Genomic DNA, 18,302 nt, shown 5'->3' with positions numbered 1-18,302 from the left:
CTCACCTTTGGGGAGGAAGATGCATTCATAAATCGACCCCAGAGCAGGCCCTGAAAAGTGGTATGAGAGCAGAGGGGAAGGCTCGGTGAATGCCTCTCGGTGACCCTGTGGGTGTTTGTTGATAACGATTTTCTTGATGGTTGTTTGCACTTGGCAGGGGCGCTTGATGAGGGCTGGGGCGGGCCATGTGCTGGGGAGGACCCTGGGTTTGGAATCACAGACTTCTGAATCCTCACTTTGTCTCTTCCCAGACACATGTTTGGGGGCAATTTACTTAGATTTCTTACTTGGGAAACATGGGTAAAAATAGTCATGCCAACCCCCACAGTGTTGTTGTGAGTGTTAGGTGTGTGATAGACCTAAAGTACTTAGTAAAATGCCTGTCCATAGTGAGCATTGAGTAAACACCTGAGCAGAATACCCAGAGTGGGAAGTGGCAAGTGCCTTCTGTGTTGGGAGTACAAGGGATGAGCCTGCCCAGAGGGGGTGGGGAGCACTGGTGTAGGGAACCCCTCCTCGCAGGGCCAGACCCTGCTCTAGTGCTTCCAGCACCCCCGGCAGGCCAGTGCCTCCCGACTTACAGAAAAAGAAATAGTGGTGCAGAGACGTTAACTACCTTGCCCAGGATCACACAGCAAAGTGCCTGGGCCAGGAGTCAGGGAAAAAAATGGGTAGGAAGGGAAAAATAGGTAGAGCCAAGTCATGTGTGGGTTTAAATGTCAGGTTGGGGGTAGGGTGAACAGCTGATATTGACATGAATTTGATATCATATATATTACATTTTGTAGAGGATGTTGGTGATGAAGGAGAAGAGGAAAAAGAATTCATTTCCTATAATATCAACATAGACATTCATTACGGAGTTAAGTCCAATAGGTGAGTAGTGTGAATATAATGTTACCTCAGATTATAAGCTTGTGAGAATTGAATGTAGATCTTAATTGACTCAGACATTTAAGAAAACTCAAGATTTCTGCTGTTTAAATTCATGTATTGAATTTAAATTAAATTAATTCATGTATTAAATTCATGTATTGAATCACCTTTGATTTCATGTATTGAAATTCAGAGGATTTCCAAGTCAATATAAATTCTAAAATATTACTTATTTTAATTGCTATGTCATGGCATCGATTTTAGGTTTGAGCCAAAATGTACTTAACATGTATAATAATCATTCTCAGATTATATCTCAATTTTCTTTATTAAATAACTAGTAAAAACCTAGTAAGGATTTTTAGGTAGAGATCTCATTCTTTTTAGTATAAATCCCTAAAGAAAGTATTACTGGTTCAGATGCAATGTGTCATTAAAGTCTTTAATGCATGTTACCAGATTTTTCCCACCTTCTAGAAAAGTAGTGTCAATTTACACTCCAGTAGACATATCCAAATTTAAATATGTAAATGTTTAATTTATACTGCATTGGCTTTTTAAAACTTTTTATTTTAAATAATTTCAAGCCTACAAAAGAGTTGCATGAATTCTATACAGTTGATATCGGATAGCTGTTGTTAACATAGCCACATTTGCATTATCGCTTTTTTCTTGAACCATTTGAGAGTTAGTTATAGGCAACACCTGCCCCTTTACCCCTAAATACTTCAGTGTATTTCCTAAGAACAAGGACACTTCTATTCATAGCCTTGATACAGTTTTTAAATCCAGGAAGTACTGGTACAACTCTACTCTTTATGTACCGTGTGCACACTCACATTGTCTCAATAATGTCCCTTACAGCAATTCTCCCTTGATCCAGAATCTAATTCTATGTCTTTCATGACATTGACATGTTTGAGAAGTACACACCAGTGGTGATTAGATTGTGCATTTTTGGCAGGGATGCTATTACGACTTTTCCTTCTCAGTGTGTCACTTCAGTGACTTTTTAGAATAACAAAATATTATGTGTAAAGTACTGGCCTGGGAATGGAAAATTAAAATACTAATTTTTTTGAACTATTAATTCAACCATCTTTGAGCACCTGTTATGTGTAAGATTTGGCAGTAGGTATGCAGAGGAATAAAACCTGGTTCCCAAGAAGCTTGTGGTCTTTGGGGAGAAAACTCTGCAGATACACAACTAATTTACTACTTGGCAAAATCTTAGAGGCGCAGAACAGCGTGAAGCATGGAGATTGGAGAGAGTGATTCTGGTTAGGAAAGGCCCCATCGAAGAGATTATGCCAGAGTTGGGTTTTGAAGGTTGCTTGGAATTTCAGCAGATGTAGATTTCTTAAACAAAGACACAATGGCACATCACGTTTAGAGAATGGGACATCATTTTAAGTTGTGTCTTGGGTGGGGAAGAGGGTACATAGCAGGAGATAAAACTGGAAGAGTTGATTTGGGCCAGGCTGGGGGGTGCCTGGAGTATCCTCTTGCCACTTTAACCTGGGGGTGACTGTTGTTTATTAAAGTCAGTATGTGACTTAGTGCCATTAAGGAATGGTACAAACTAGCATAAGATCACATTTAAGTACATCATGGCTTGTAATTTGCAGTTACTAGGGAGGTTTGTTTGAGTGAGGCCAAGATTATGAACTCAACCCATATATTAGACAAATTAACTTTGCCTGGTTTCATGGTCACATGCCAAACCTTAACCTTGATTCAGTTGTTCTCACCTGAGTAAAGAAAAGTAAGCAGTGTTTCCCTATTAGAAAAGCAATTCTTTAACGTGTTCTTAATATCACTTTTAAATTAATTCATTCAAATTAATTTTTAATTTGTGTGCAACACACAGAGGGCAACAGTTACTAAAACTGATTAGGAATGAGGCTCTTTGTTCTAATTTGTTCTTTTGCTTTCTTTTAGCTTGGCATTCATTAAACGCGCTCCAGTAATTGATGCAGACAAACCAGTGTCTTCTCAGCTCCGAGTCCTCACGCTCAGTGAAGACTCACCATATGAAACCTTGCATTCTTTCATTAGCAATGCGGTGGCTCCTTTTTTTAAGTCCTATATCAGAGAGTCTGGCAAGGCAGACAGGTAAAAACCATTTTTCCTTTGTTGGTTTGAATGTCCTATTTCACTTAGTGTTCACAAGACACCATGAAAGATAATGTGAAATTTGGGAATTGGGAGGGCAAAGCTGGTAAACCATATAAATCTGTTGCATCAATAAGATGTATATTATTATTGTTTGACAGATGTAAAATAATAGGATCTTTTGGAGACCAATGGCACACTAAAGTTTGACGTGTTTGTTAACCTTTTTAGGGATGGTGATAAAATGGCTCCTTCAGTTGAAAAAAAGATTGCAGAACTTGAAATGGGGCTCCTTCACTTGCAGCAGAATATTGAAATTCCAGAGATCAGCCTGCCAATTCATCCCATTATTACAAATGTTGCAAAACAGTGTTATGAACGTGGAGAAAAGCCAAAAGTTACAGACTTTGGAGATAAGGTTGAAGACCCAACTTTTCTCAATCAGTTACAATCAGGAGTTAACCGCTGGATCCGAGAAATTCAAAAAGTAAGAGCATGGTATTGAATATGTTGTATAAAGTACTTTGCTCTTCAATGTCTCTGAGAAACTGGTCTGAGTTTTTGTCAATGAGGTGATGTGTCCGATGATGTTAGCAGTGCTCTCTGTGGGTCCTGGGACAGCGTGCGGTTGTTTATAGCCCTGAGAGAGTGTTGATCCCAGAGCTGTCTTATACCTTTGCTTTCACTTATTAAACCAATTATAGTTGACAGGGAAGGAAATCTACTTGAAATATAAAAATTACGTTGTAATGCATGTGTTTAGTTAATGATACTTTTCTACCTTTATTTAAATAGTGAATACTCTTGAATATTATCTGTCCTTAAAGGTGACCAAACTTGATCGAGACCCTGCCTCAGGAACAGCCTTGCAGGAAATTAGTTTTTGGTTAAACTTGGAACGTGCACTATACCGTATACAGGAGAAGCGAGAGAGCCCGGAAGTTCTCCTCACTCTGGATATCTTGAAACACGGCAAGCGTTTCCATGCCACTGTCAGTTTTGACACCGACACAGGTAAACACTGGAGCTGATAATGCGATCAGTGAGTTATGGGTCTGACTTTTGTGAGATCTTATGGATGATTTCAGTGAAAGTCAGTAGATGGACCATCACATGATTTTCCCACACACATTGCTTCTCCTTCTGGAGTTTTGAGAACATAAGCCAGTTTCTAGGCCTGAGTAGAGAGTCCTGGGAGTTTCCCTCCTGTTTCTCAGTTATTTGGTTCCTTGAGTAGACAGTACTTTTTTAGTATAAAGTCAAGTGTGCTTCTGGCAATCCAAGCAGGAAGACAGTTGACATTAAGCAGAAGTTATTTGCCCACAGGACTGTGGAAGGAGAGCTGGACAGTGCTTTCTCTTCCTCTTTTACCTGTCCCCCTTTCCCCATTCTCTGCCTTTCTCCCTGTTCTGAAAGTGGTCAAGATAAATTTAGTTTTCTGTATGCGCAGCAGTGTGAGTGATGTTGTATTAGCACACGCTGGGCACTCCAGGGTTTGGATGACCAGGCATGGTTAGGCACTTCTCTACAGCTCTGCCCCCCAGAGAATATTAGAGCAAGGAATCAGGGCTTTTCCTACCCCTCCAAAAAAGGCATGCTACCCATATTTTAAATGTTAACGGAAGTTCCAGGTAGAAATCTTCAAGTTATGTGGATCACATTGCACGTGTTACCTGGGCATTCACTAATGCTGAAAGGCATGCCTTGAAATTTTCTTTTTAAATACCTCTGAGACTTTTATTTCTTTCCTAATACTTTTTCTTTTTTCTTTCTTCTTCTTTTTTTCTTTTAATCTTCTGCTAGAGGAGTCAGAAAGTAGACTAGACCCAGGTGCTTCTGGGATTCTGTGTCCATAACACACTCAGCTCATATGAGCCACGGGTGTACCATTTATATTTTAGTGTTCCTAAAGATGATAACATTGTAGTTTTTCTAAACTTAATGTTATTCGTAGAACATTTAGATGGTATAGAAAGCAATGAAATTCATGGGTCCGTCACCCACAGCCTTTAGAGTATGCGTGAGTTGACTGATATTCTTAAAAAAGCAATGAGACCGTCCGTTAATTAACAGAGCATCATCCTGTTAATAACATGTTCCTTTTTTTCAAATATCATAAATAGTTTCTGTGTCCCTGACTCTTCTGCAACAACAGAATGTTCTGTTGTGAAGCTGTACTGCAGTTTACTTACCCGGTGTTAGGCTGTAAGCAGTATCCTCTTAGTTGTATTACTTTTTCCTAATGAAGGTATGGTTGACTTATAATATTATATCTGTATTACTTTATATGAAAACCATTAACCATTTCTCTGTTAATCTAGGTCTAAAACAGGCTTTGGAAACTGTGAATGACTACAATCCTCTGATGAAAGATTTTCCTCTGAATGATTTGCTGTCGGCCACTGAGCTGGACAAAATAAGGCAGGCACTTGTTGCAATTTTCACCCATTTGAGAAAGATCCGAAACACAAAATATCCCATTCAGAGGGCACTGCGTTTGGTGGAGGCAATTTCAAGAGACTTGAGTTCTCAGTTACTCAAAGTATTGGGCACCAGAAAATTGATGCATGTTGCTTATGAAGAATTTGAAAAGGTAAGTTTTAATATATCAGAAAACCAACCTCAGGGCACGGAGATGAAAACATGCTGTAATAATAAGCTTCCTTTCATAAATTATATCCTAGGTTATGGTCGCATGCTTTGAAGTCTTTCAGACTTGGGATGATGAATATGAGAAGCTTCAGGTGTTATTGAGAGACATTGTCAAAAGAAAAAGGGAAGAAAATCTGAAAATGGTGTGGCGAATCAATCCTGCTCACAGGAAGCTCCAGGCCCGCCTTGACCAAATGAGAAAATTTCGACGTCAGCACGAACAGCTGAGAGCGGTCATTGTCAGGGTCCTGAGGCCACAGGTATGCATTACATTTTTAAAATAACGTACATGGGTTGTTTTTATACCCTGCTCTCTTTTTCTTAGAATGCACATGAACTACTTCTGTTCTGCACTGAATGAGTCTTGAGTTCTATTTGCATCCTTTAACTGTCCTCTCTGTGATATAGATTCTGTATTTTCCTCTTTTTTTTTTTAATATTTTATTTATTTATTTGACAGAGAGAGACACAGTGAGAGAGGAAACACAAGCAGGAGGAGTGGGAGAGGGAGAGGGAGAAGCAGGTTTCCCGCGGAGCAGGGAGCCCAATGCGGGGCTTGATCCCAGGACTCTGGGATCATGACCTGAGCCGAAGGCAGACGCTTAATGACTGAGCCACCCAGGTGCCCCATGATTCTGTATTTTCAATCCAAATCTTCTCCATCCATTCATCCCTCCCCCAAAAATGCATGGACCCTAGAGCCAGACTTCCTGGGATTGATTGATTGATTGATTGATTGATTTTAAAATATTTTATTTATTTATTTGACAGAGAGAGAAACAGTGAGAGAGGGAACACAAGCAGGGGGAGCAGGAGAGGGAGAAACAGGCTTCCCGCTGAGCAGGGAGCCCGATGGGCTCGATCCCAGGGTCCTGGAATCATGACCTGTGCTGAAGGCAGACACTTAACGACTGAGCCACCAGGTGCCCCTCCTGGGTTTTATTTATTTATTTATCTATTTAATTTTTTTTTTAAGATTTTATTTATTTGAGAGACAGAGAGTACAAGCAGGGGGAGCAGCAGAGGGAGAGGGAGAAGCAGACTTACCACTGAGCAGGGAGTCTGATGTGGGGCTCGATCCCAGGACCCTGGGATCATGACCTGAGCCAAAGGCAGTCGCTTAACCAACTGAGCCACCCAGGCGCCCCCAGACTTCCTGGGTTTTAAATCCTAATTTCATTGTTTAACGAGCTGTGTGACTTGGACATGTTTTTCACCTTTTCCCCAGATTCCTCATTCATAATTGCATATGTCTGAGATTTATTAAAAGAATTAAATGACTCCTTTGTACATGCTTTTTTTCTTCTTAATTTACCTTTTTTCTTCACCAGTGATTTTCTTCCTTTAAAAAATCCAGTCCAGGGGCACCTGGGTGGCTCAGTAGGTTAAGCGTCTGCCTTCGGCACAGGTTGTGATCCCAGGGTCCTGGGATCGAGTCCCACATCGGGCTCCCTGCTCAGCGGAGAGCCTGCTTCTTCCTCTCCCTCTGTTGCTCCCCCTGCTTGTGCTCTCTCTCTCTCTCTCTCTCACTCTCTGTGTCTCTCTGTGTCAAATAAATAAAATCTTTAAAAAAAAAAAAATCCAGTCCAGGGGCACCTGGGTTGCTCAGTTGGTTAAACGTCTGCCTTCGGCTCAGGTCATGATCCCAGGGTCCTGGGATCGAGCCCTGCATCGGGCTTCCTGCTCCGCGGGAAGCCTGCTTCTCCCTTTCCCCCTCCCCCTGCTGTGTTCCCTCTCTCGCTGTGTCTCTCTCTGTCAAATAAATAAATAAAATCTTTAAAAAAAAAAAAATCCAGTCCAGAAATAATAGGTGGACTGATACACAGTTGACCCTTGAACAACATGGGGGTTAGGGGTGCCGGCTCCCTGTGTAGTCGGAAATCCATATGTAACTTTTGACTCTAAAAACTTAACTACTAGGGCACCTGGCTCAGTCAGTGGAGCATGCGACTCTTGATCTCGGGGTTGTGAGTCCAAGCCCCACCTTAGGTACAGAGATTACTTAAAAATAAAATCTTAAAAAAAAACAAAAACAAAAAAAACCCTCCCTCTGCCCCTCACCCTGCTGTCATGCTCTCTCACTCTCTCTCTCAAATAAATAAAATCTTTAAAAAACCCCCCAAACAATAGCCTACTATTCAGAAGCCTTACTGATAACATAAAGAGTTGATAACATATTTTGTATGTTATATATGTTAGACACTGTATTCTTACAGTGAAGTAAGCTAGAGGAAAAAAATGTTACCAAGAAGGTCATAATGAAAAGAAAATACATTTACTATACGGGATCAAAAAAAACCTGTGTATAAGTGAATGCCTAGTTCAAACCTGTATTATTCAAGGGTCAACCATATGTGAATGGGGGATCTATAAATGAATGGATCTCTGACAAAGCCAATATAGAGCAAGTGTTAAATATAGACTCTAGGTGGGGACATACGGGTGTTCAGGCTGTAATTCTTTCTGCACTCCTATAGTTTAAAAATTTTTGTAGTAAAATGTTGGAGGGGTGTCCAGTCTAGAAATCATGCCATGCAGGAAGCTTCATTGACTGCGTAGGAGTGCCCACTATTTGTAGTAAATTGATAATAATGAATTCTCAGCATCTTTTTGCGCCGTGCGCACGGATCGATGTGTGCAGGCATGCGTGTGTGTGTGCTGGCTTTAAATGTTAGCCCTTTATCTGTGGGAGATCTGGTTCTAGTGCTGATTCCTTCCGGCCTCCGGTTTCTTAACCCTTTTTTCCCACGTACCTCTTCTCCTGTACCGTATTTTTAAAAGATTACTGTATAGTTTATTTGTAAATCATGCAGTACATATCCTTTATATCAGTAAACTTTATGATAAACTTACATTTGCATGCATACATTCTCAGAATGTTTTTACCGGAGTGTTTATTCCCATTGAATATAACTATTGAGATGGTTGGATTCAGACTGTCATTCACAGTTTGTTTCTTGCTTGTCTCACTTGTTGCTCCTCTAGTTCTCTGCTGCCTCCTCTCGTCTTACCTTCGTCGTATCACTTTAATTCCTCTGTAGACTTATAGCTGTATTTCTCTGAATTTTCTTCCGTAGCGATACTCTAGGGATTACAATATGCATCTTTAATTTATCATGGTGTACTCGATACTAACATCCAGTAAACTGTAGGGACCTCCTGCCACTGTAGCTCTGTTACCTCTTTGTCACATGTATTACATCGTTACATGCTACAAACCCAACAATACAGCGTTGTGAGTTTTGTTTTAAACAGTCACATTCATTTTAGAAAAATTAGAAGAAAGGAAAATAGTATATATAATCTTTTACGTTTGTCCACATATTAACATTGCCGAGTTCTCTTCATCCCTTCCTGTGGATCTGACCTACTGTCTGGTGTCTCTTCCCTGTAGTTTAAAGGAATTTCTATAGTATTTCTTGTTCCATAGGCCTGCCAGCAACACATGTCCCCATTTTGTGTTTATCAGGAAAAATATTTCACTTTCATATTGGAATGATCGTTTCACTGGATATATTAATGTTGGAATGATAGTTTCACTGGATATAAAATTCTCAGTTGACAGTAAGTTATAAATCTCCACAGACGTTTCATTCCTGTAGGGCTCCCCGGGGTCTCCTGTGTGTGTGTGTGTGTATAATTTATTACCTCAGCCCTTCTCGGGCTCTCCCATTTTCAGAATCTCCCCTTTAAACTTATTGCTGTTCTGCTCCCACCAGCAAAGCCGCAAGTTTTCACTGCCTGAGCTGGGGGATGGGAGCACCTCCAGGCAAGAAGGCCAACAACTGACTGTTTACTTAACTGATTTGGTAGCACCTTTTTTTTTTTTTTTTTTTTTTTTAAGAGAGGAAGAGGAGGCTAGGTGGGGGGACAGAGGAAGAGGGAGAGAGAAGATCTTAAGCAGGCTCCATGGCCAGCATGGAGGCCAACACAGGGCTTGATCTCACAACCCTGAGATCATGACCTGAGCTGAAATCAAGACACTTAACTGACTGAGCCACCCAGGCGTCCCTGTTTTGTTTTTTTTTATTTTTTATTTATTTTTATTTTATTTTATTTACTTGAGAGAGAATGAGCAGGGGGGAGGGGTAGAGGGAGAGGGAGAAGCAGGCTCCCTGCCGAGCAGGGAGCCTGACGCGGGACTAGATCCCAGGACCCTGGGATCATGACCTGAGCCGAAGGCAGCCACTCAACCAACTGAGCCATCCGGGCACCCTGTTTTGTTTTTTTTTAGAGAGAGGGTTTGGTAGCACTTTGTCATGAGAAAACACATCTGAGGTTGTTGGCTGCCTTTGGTTGTTTTCCATTATCCTGAAAAAGCTATTTTTAATAATTTTGTTCAGTTTTTGCCTTCATACTACCAGCATCAGGAGTACTCAGAATGTTTTTAAGTGCATAAAAGAAACAATTTTTACAAAGAAACATTTATCTAAATTGTGATCTAGTAATCTATGTGCTTCTCCATGAACACATAAAATAGCAAGATCTGGTGATGGGCCATATTAATACCATAATTTTGAAGTAATAATGAGCATAAGCAAGATCTTAAGATATGTTCAAATGTGGGGAACCTGGGTGGCTAGGTTGCCTAAGCGTCTGACTCTTGATTCCGGTTCAGGTCATGATCTCAAGATCCTGGGATTGAGCCCTACCTCGGGTTCCCCACTCAGTGGGAGTCTGCTTATCTCTCTCTCTCTCTCTCTCTCTCTCTCCCTCCCCCAACTTATGCTCGCTTTCTCTCTCAAATCTTTTTTTAAAAAAAGGTATGTACAAATGTAATGTGATGAGGAAGTATTTTTTTGGTGACAAAGCTGTGGAACCTCAAACAACTATTGGTGACTGTTGTGTGCATTTATAGTTGTAGGAAATGCTAAATTTTAGTTAGGAGTTAGTGAAAATAATGATGATGATCTCCCCCAAACAAGTTCCCAGACCATCTGAATTTCATCCAAAACATCTGTGGACCCAGATGAAGCCCTCTCCCCGCCCCCAGCTTTATAATTCTGCGGGAGTGTGGGCAGGAGATGTGTGTGGAAGTCTGACAGTTCCTGAGGTAAAGCTCATGCTCTGCTCTGCTCTCTGGGAGCTTCAGGGAACTGAACAGGGGAATTCTTCTAGCCTTTCTCTGTCCCTCTGCTGTGGTATTTACCCATGGATTAGAATTAAAGTTTTATAAGTCAAAAAGGAAGGCTATTTACATTGGATGCTGAGTTTATATGTAGCGCTCCTGTGAATTACTGATCTTTCCAATGCGGTTTTAACTGTAGACAAAACTTTGAAGAGGCAAGTACCCAAAACCCAGGTTTTAACATGTTATTTTAGCTTAAGAACTAAAACTACATTGTCAGAAGATCTTTACATGCAGAGTTAGAATATACTCTGTCGTATTTCTCACAGCTTTGTTGCGTTGTGGTTATAAAACGTTTGGCTAAGAGTTAAAAACCTACAGCTCAGACTGGCTGTGTTGTGCGGTGTGTGCTCCTGGTGTCCGACAGAACAACAGTCTTCGTGCGATCAACGTTTTGGTCACTAATCCTCCTCTTTCAGGTCACAGCAGTCGCCCAGCAGAATCAAGGAGAGGTCCCCGAGCCTCAGGACATGAAAGTAGCGGAGGTTCTCTTTGATGCCGCGGATGCGAATGCTATCGAGGAGGTCAACCTTGCGTATGAGAACGTCAAGGAAGTGGATGGGCTGGATGTCTCCAAGGAAGGCACGGAAGCTTGGGAGGCTGCCATGAAAAGATATGATGAGCGAATCGACAGGGTGGAGACCCGGATCACCGCTCGCCTTAGGGATCAGCTTGGCACAGCCAAGAACGCAAACGAGATGTTCAGGATTTTCTCCAGGTTCAACGCGCTGTTCGTCAGGCCTCACATCCGTGGGGCCATCCGTGAGTACCAGACCCAGCTAATCCAGCGCGTGAAAGATGACATCGAGTCTCTGCACGACAAGTTCAAGGTCCAGTACCCACAGAGCCAGGCGTGTAAGATGAGCCACGTGCGTGACCTGCCCCCGGTGTCAGGCTCCATCATCTGGGCGAAGCAGATCGACCGCCAGCTGAGCGCGTACATGAAACGTGTGGAGGACGTGCTGGGCAAGGGCTGGGAGAACCACGTAGAGGGCCAGAAGCTGAAGCAGGACGGGGACAGCTTCCGCATGAAGCTCAACACTCAGGAGATCTTCGACGACTGGGCCCGGAAGGTGCAGCAGCGCAACCTCGGCGTCTCGGGGCGCATCTTCACCATCGAGAGCACTCGCGTCCGGGGCCGAACCGGAAACGTCCTGAAGCTGAAAGTTAACTTCCTTCCAGAGATCATCACACTTTCCAAAGAAGTTCGAAACCTCAAGTGGCTTGGTTTCCGAGTCCCACTGGCGATCGTGAACAAGGCTCACCAAGCAAACCAGCTGTACCCGTTTGCCATCTCGCTGATCGAGAGCGTGCGCACCTACGAACGGACCTGTGAGAAGGTGGAGGAGCGGAACACCATTTCCCTCTTGGTGGCCGGCTTGAAAAAGGAAGTTCAGGCTCTGATCGCAGAGGGCATTGCACTGGTATGGGAATCCTACAAACTCGACCCGTATGTGCAACGCTTGGCGGAGACCGTCTTCAACTTCCAAGAAAAGGTGTGTTGTAGTTTACTACCCCCACTCCCATCTCCTCAGGGTTGCGGGAATGAACTAAATGCGGCAGTAGCTCACTCAGTTAACACAGTAGTTCTCCCATAGGAGTTCCTGACGGGTAGAGCATTGGGCCGTGTGAGCTGAAGGGGAGAAGCCCTTTTACTTACTGGGCTGTTGGATGGTGGTGGGGCTCTGGGAAGGCCGTTAAGTAACAGCCTGAGTTTAATGGAGAGGTGAAGGACACAGGAGTCTGACCGAGTGAGATGAGAGCTTTATTACTGATAGAGCTGCACGGACAACAGGGCTCTAGATCTGCAGCCGTGGCCCTTGCTGTTGGCCCTCCCCCAGACCCTAGCGCAGCTGGACGGTGGTAAGTCTCCTGGCCCCGAGCCTGCTGCTGGGAGCAGGTCCGAGTGAGGGTGTGCGTCTGGCGCTCAGGGACAGAGAAGGCACTGAGTGGGGCACATCGGTTTCCTGCTCCCAGACTTCTCAATCAGAGGTTTCCCTTCCCTCTGTGAGAACACAGGAGTGGGGCTAAGTGTTCACTGGCTACTCGTGGAAGGACTCCTTTACCTTAAACATATGTTAATCGAGAAGAGTATACATAAAAATAAAGGATACCATGAGTGGTGTTTTAAATACTAAATACGCTTTCCTTTAGGTGGATGACCTGCTAATCATTGAAGAAAAAATAGACCTGGAGGTCCGTTCCCTGGAGACTTGCATGTATGACCACAAGACCTTCTCCGAGATCTTGAACAGAGTCCAGAAGGCCGTGGATGACTTGAATCTGCACTCCTACTCCAACTTGCCCATCTGGGTCAACAAGCTTGACATGGAGGTGAGGGATGGGTGGTTACGGTGCTTTTCAGTTTTCTACTGTTGACCCTATTTTATAAGCTTATTAGTTTGTCACTGGAAAGCATTTTCCCACAGAAGTTATCAGCAATAGTCCAGTCTCCTCTCGAGAAACCCCATTGAGCCAACGGTGGGGCTGAGCTGCGTGGTGCTAGCAGCACTCCTGTCCGTTCCGAGTCGCAGGTGGTGCGGTGGGGGGATTCTCTTTATTTTCAGAATATCCAACAACCTCCTGCCTGCCCTCGCTGCTCACCCAGTAACGTAGGAGGTTCTCCCTGGCATCCTTCTCTGACACGCTGCCCCGTCTCCACCAGCCAGTTGAAAAAGAAGGGCTCAGGGGCACCTGCCTGGCTCATCAGTAGAGCACGGGACTCCTGACCTCCGGGTTGTGAGTTCATGCCCCATGCTGGGCCGAGAGCTTCCTTAAAAATAATAATAATAATAATTAAAAAAAAGAAATGCCTAGCAACCAAATACGTCTTACTCCTGGTGTAGAGGATCGGGGCTCACCCCTGTAGAGGTGTGTGGGGCGGGGAAGTATGTGTGTGCATCTGTGCTTGTGTTTAAAACATACTTACCACCCACGTGGCTTTCTCGGTGGTGGATGTCGGCATCCGTGGAGAGCCCCAGGAAGTAGGATATTTCATGGCAGAGCGGCTCAGTGGGGAGCTCTGAAGCACCTTAGTTACCCATTTAGGGAGAAAGGAAGAGAAAGCCTGTGACCCGCAAAGGTGCAGTGTATCCACACATGGGACGCTACCAGGGAAAGTTCGCAAACCCCACTCTTCCGAATCTACTGGAAGTCTCGGGGTTTGCCACAGCTGCCTTTACAGCATTCCCAGGATGGACAGACTGCACGAAGACATACAGATGTCCTATTCATGGGACATTCACTTGTCTCATTCCATATCAGAGAGAAGACTTTCTTGTTAAAATGGGCACCTGTGTGTGCTGACAGGTCTTAACTAGTCTTACCTGGTGATTGTTCTGTAGTACCTACAAATACAGAATCATTGTGTCGTATACCTCAAGCTAATATGTTGTATGTCACTTATATCTCAGTTTTACCAAAAAGATGATGGTTTATTCCCCAAGTTGTAGATTGTTAGTTTTATCTCTGAGGCTGCCAGGAAAATGCTTTTGTTTTGTAAATTTTCTAGTGTGTTGGCCAAACAGCGAGACCGTGACTATCTGGGTCCGTCTCCTTGTCCCTTACAAGTCGGAGGGTTGGTGATTAGGTTAGCCCCCAGATGGAGGTCAGGTTCTCTGAGGCTGGGAGAGGGACGGAGTGAGGTAGGGAACCAGGGTAAGATGAAGGATGTAGTAGCAACTGTCATCCTTGACCTGAAGCATTGACTTCCTATCTGACGTGCTTGTTAAGCTAACTTTTGGAAGGAACACTGTTCTTTGATCCTACTTCTCTGTAGATTGAAAGAATATTGGGCGTTCGCCTACAAGCTGGCCTGAGAGCTTGGACCCAGGTGCTTCTTGGACAAGCAGAAGATAAAGCAGAAGTTGACATGGATACAGACGCACCTCAAGTTAGTCACAAGCCTGGTGGAGAGCCAAAGATTAAAGTGAGTATTTCCTATGGCATCCAGTTTGCTAGTAAATCAAACAAAGGATTCTTCCCCTTGAAAAGTACCAATGAGAAAGCCGCTTAACAGTGAAGAAACCTGACAGACAGCACCTCACCCAGGTGACCAAAGTCAGCATCCACCAATGCTGTCTTGTGCGCATTGTTTTACCCTGGCAATGTGTGCGATGTGGTGACAGGGCCGCTTTCCCCCTGGTCTTTGTCCCCACATCTCCCAGACTCATTCTGACCATGAGAAAAGATCAGACATTCCCCACAGAACACCCGACCGGTACTCTTCCAGAGTGTCAAAGTCATGAAAGACGAGGAAAAACTGAGAAAATGTCCAGGTTGGAAGGGATTAGGAGATGTGACGACTGTGTGTGCTGTGGGGGCCTGGGAAATCCGACTGAAGTCAGTATTTTAGTTAGTAGTGTTGCATCAATGTTGATTTCTTCATTTTGGTAATTGTACCATGTTAGATGGTAACATTAGAGGGAGCTGGTGAAGGGTATGTGAAAACTCTTCATACTTCCTTTGCAACTCTCCTGTAAGTCTAAAATAATTTCAAAAACAGGACTTTTATTTATTTATTTATTTATTTATTTATTTATTTTTAAGATTTTATTTATTTATTTTGAGAGAGAGAGAATGAGAGAGAACACATGAGAGGGGATAGGGTCAGAGGGCAAAGCAGACTGCCTGCCGAGCAGGGAGCCCGATGCGGGACTCGATCCAGGGACTCCAGGATCATGACCTGAGCCGAAGGCAGTCGCTTAACCAACTGAGCCACCCAGGTGCCCAGACTTTTTTTAAAAGTGGGAAATTTTAGAAAAAATCTACACTGGAAAAAAATACTCTGCCTTCTAAGCATACGTGCAAGAAATCATTTCAAGAACTGAATGTAATCTGTACAAGGAAAAGTTTGACACTAAAATGTCACTGTTTTCACAAAATCTCAGAGTCTCGTGGAAGAACGACTAGCACAGTGGTCACCACACTGGACAGCAGTCTTTCTTTCTAAGCCACCAATTTCCCATTTGAGTGAAGGAGTGGCCAGCTGGAGCCCAGCAAGCCTTCTAGAAAATTGTGTTAGTTCAGGCTGTGCAAATAGGTCGTGTCTACTGGTGTGGGCATTGGTCACAAAGGTGTCTGCCACATAGTAGTTCAGTAAGCCATGCATTTGCGTTACATAGTTCGTGTTAAATTTACCAACAAAAATGTCTTACAAAACAGAAGCCTAAAAGAACGAAAGGTAAAAACTTTTATGTGGAAGAAACAATTGGCTGTTATTTGTCTCCCCAAGTGTTACCTGCTCATTTTTTTTCTTTCAATGCTTGAAAAATGTTTTCACTTTTGAATATTACATGTATTTATCCCTAGAGCATACTTTTTAAAATACAGAGATGCAGAAAAGCAAATGAGTATGTCTAAGCTAAAGCAGTTTTCTGGTGGAGATGGAGTCAGAATTCTTGCTTAGCTTAAAGCAGGCACTGACAGGTGGCAGAACCTCACCTTGACTTGTAAACCTGCTTCCGTGTGGCATGTCTGATGGCTAACGCCAGCCTCGGTCCCTGCATCAGTAGCACAGGGTTCTCGGGTCCCGAGGTCATTGTGTCCAGAGGTCACCAAGCACATTAAATCAGATGGTGCTCCGTTGAGCACCTGTTGTGTGTTCACCGAGGCACGGGGGACCCAGCAGGAACCTAAGCAGTGCCTGCCCTCTGACTTCTTACAATCCTTTAGAGAGGGCAGGCCAAACGCATGAAATAAAGAAGAGCACGTTCTCTAATGAAGTAACAGACTCATGGTTCAGACTCAAGTAGGTTAATAAAATTTAGAGGAAGAAAGTGTTATGCATCAAAACCATTTTTTTTTTTACTTTGGAAAAAGCTTTTATATAAAGGACATTTCTCTGAAATGATTCTAATGCTTCATACTACCAGAAAAAAAAAAAAAAAGGTATAATTTGTATACTTTTTACCCACTTCCAAATTTCAGCATTCATAGCACCTGATTTTATTCGAGATGATTACTGAGCAATACACGTCACATACACCTATGGTCGGTACCATTTAATTGTAAATGGCTCCTGTAGGCATTCACCAACTTATTAGTATGTTAGAATCACACTTAGGTGTTAGATTTTTAACCAAGGAATGATCACGCTTCTCATGAATACTGATTCTGATATCATAAATGCATAAAAGCCATTTTATTGAAACTGATTGCTGAGTAAGAAATGAAATCTGTCTTTTACAGAATATTGTTCATGAGCTAAGAATAACCAATCAGGTCATCTATTTGAATCCGCCCATCGAAGAGTGCAGGTACAAGCTCTATCAGGAAATGTTTGCCTGGAAGATGGTTGTGCTGTCTCTTCCTAGGATCCAGAGTCAGAGGTACCAGGTGAGCCTTCCAGGCATTTGCACCGTGGGCCCTCGGACCAGGCCTTCCGGGGCTCTGTGGCACCACCTCTCCATCACACTTCTTTAAATGCTGCTCTTGTATGTCTTCTCAGATTGCAGACTTGCGGCTCAGCATTCTTTTTTTAATTTCATTTATTGGTCAGAAAGAGAGGGAGCGATCACGAGCAGGGGGAAGTGGCAGGCAGAGGGAGAGGCAGACTCCTCGCTGAGCAGGGAGCCCGATGCGGGACTCGATCCCAGGACCCTGGGATCATGACCTGAGCTGAAGGCAGGCGCTTAACCGACTGAGCCACCCAGGAGCCCCATGGCCCAGCATTCTAAGGGAAAGCTAGAAGAAGCCTAGTGTGACCTGACGGTTTTCCTATGGCTCTTTCCAAATAGTTGCCTCTGCAGTTCTGATCTCAGTAGTCTCTTAGAAATTGCCTCCATGAACTTCGCTGGGAATTTTAATTCCTGTTCCTCCCCACCCCCACTTTATTATATTAGTTTACAAATATACATGAAACTGGAGGGAATCCCATGAGCTCACACCAGCCTGCCTTGTTTATTATCATGTAGCCAATTTAAATTTCTATTTCTCAGAACCGAGCTGTGAATACTGGTTCCTTCCACTCTGGGCAGAGTCTATGCAGACTACAGGGTATTTCTTGTCACGTTCTGTTTTTAACCAGCCATGTTTCTCTTTGCATTGCTGTCCTGTTTGTCTCCATATCTGACAGAACTGAAATCAGCCCCTCTTATGTTGGGTCCCATGCCCTTGCTCTGAGGCTCCTGTCAGCGAATAAACCTGACCCCTGTCACCCTCTAGCCATCTTACTTCTTGGCTCCCTTTGGTAAAAACACGGAGGATGTCTGCACACCTGCTCCAGGTCCCCTCAGGCGTCGGGGTCACCGGCCTTTCCCTGTCGCTGTGGCAGGCTTCTCAGCCCTTGAGAAGTGGCAGTGGCAGGATGGGACGGGTGCACACCCCCTCCTGCTGGTTACCCTTGTGCCACTTGGCTGTCCTGGTTTTTCCTCCCACCTCACTGGCCAGTCTCCTCTGCTGGCTCCTCTTTGGCTCTCCTTCTTCCAGCCTCTACCTATCTCCATGCGCTCTCTGCCCCAGAGCTCTGTCCCAACCAGTCCGTTCACTAAATGCCGGCCGTACGTGACAACTCTGTGCTCGTATCTCAGCA

General features: G+C 43.7%; 1 protein-coding gene across 3 annotated transcripts in view; it reads left to right on the top strand.

The window, feature by feature from the left end:
- Positions 1-18,302, top strand: part of DYNC1H1 (dynein cytoplasmic 1 heavy chain 1) — a 68,867-nt gene that overhangs the window by 8,364 nt on the left and 42,201 nt on the right. Inside the window, exons 2-12 of one of the 3 annotated variants that reach the window (XM_021679851.2) lie at positions 789-876; positions 2,818-2,991; positions 3,223-3,478; positions 3,819-4,005; positions 5,313-5,584; positions 5,676-5,903; positions 11,191-11,223; positions 11,257-12,267; positions 12,926-13,105; positions 14,550-14,699; positions 16,961-17,107. In XM_021679851.2, coding sequence (XP_021535526.1) covers positions 789-876; positions 2,818-2,991; positions 3,223-3,478; positions 3,819-4,005; positions 5,313-5,584; positions 5,676-5,903; positions 11,191-11,223; positions 11,257-12,267; positions 12,926-13,105; positions 14,550-14,699; positions 16,961-17,107 — 2,726 coding nt within the window. Of the gene's footprint in view, positions 1-788; positions 877-2,817; positions 2,992-3,222; positions 3,479-3,818; positions 4,006-5,312; positions 5,585-5,675; positions 5,904-11,190; positions 12,268-12,925; positions 13,106-14,549; positions 14,700-16,960; positions 17,108-18,302 lie in introns of all 3 variants that reach the window. The other 2 variants (XM_021679852.2, XM_021679850.2) reach the window with 2 other exon arrangements.

This window comes from Neomonachus schauinslandi, chromosome 9, assembly GCF_002201575.2.
Source record: "Neomonachus schauinslandi chromosome 9, ASM220157v2, whole genome shotgun sequence".
NCBI lineage: Eukaryota > Metazoa > Chordata > Mammalia > Carnivora > Phocidae > Neomonachus > Neomonachus schauinslandi.
This window is presented reverse-complemented; position numbering and strand designations above follow the sequence as displayed.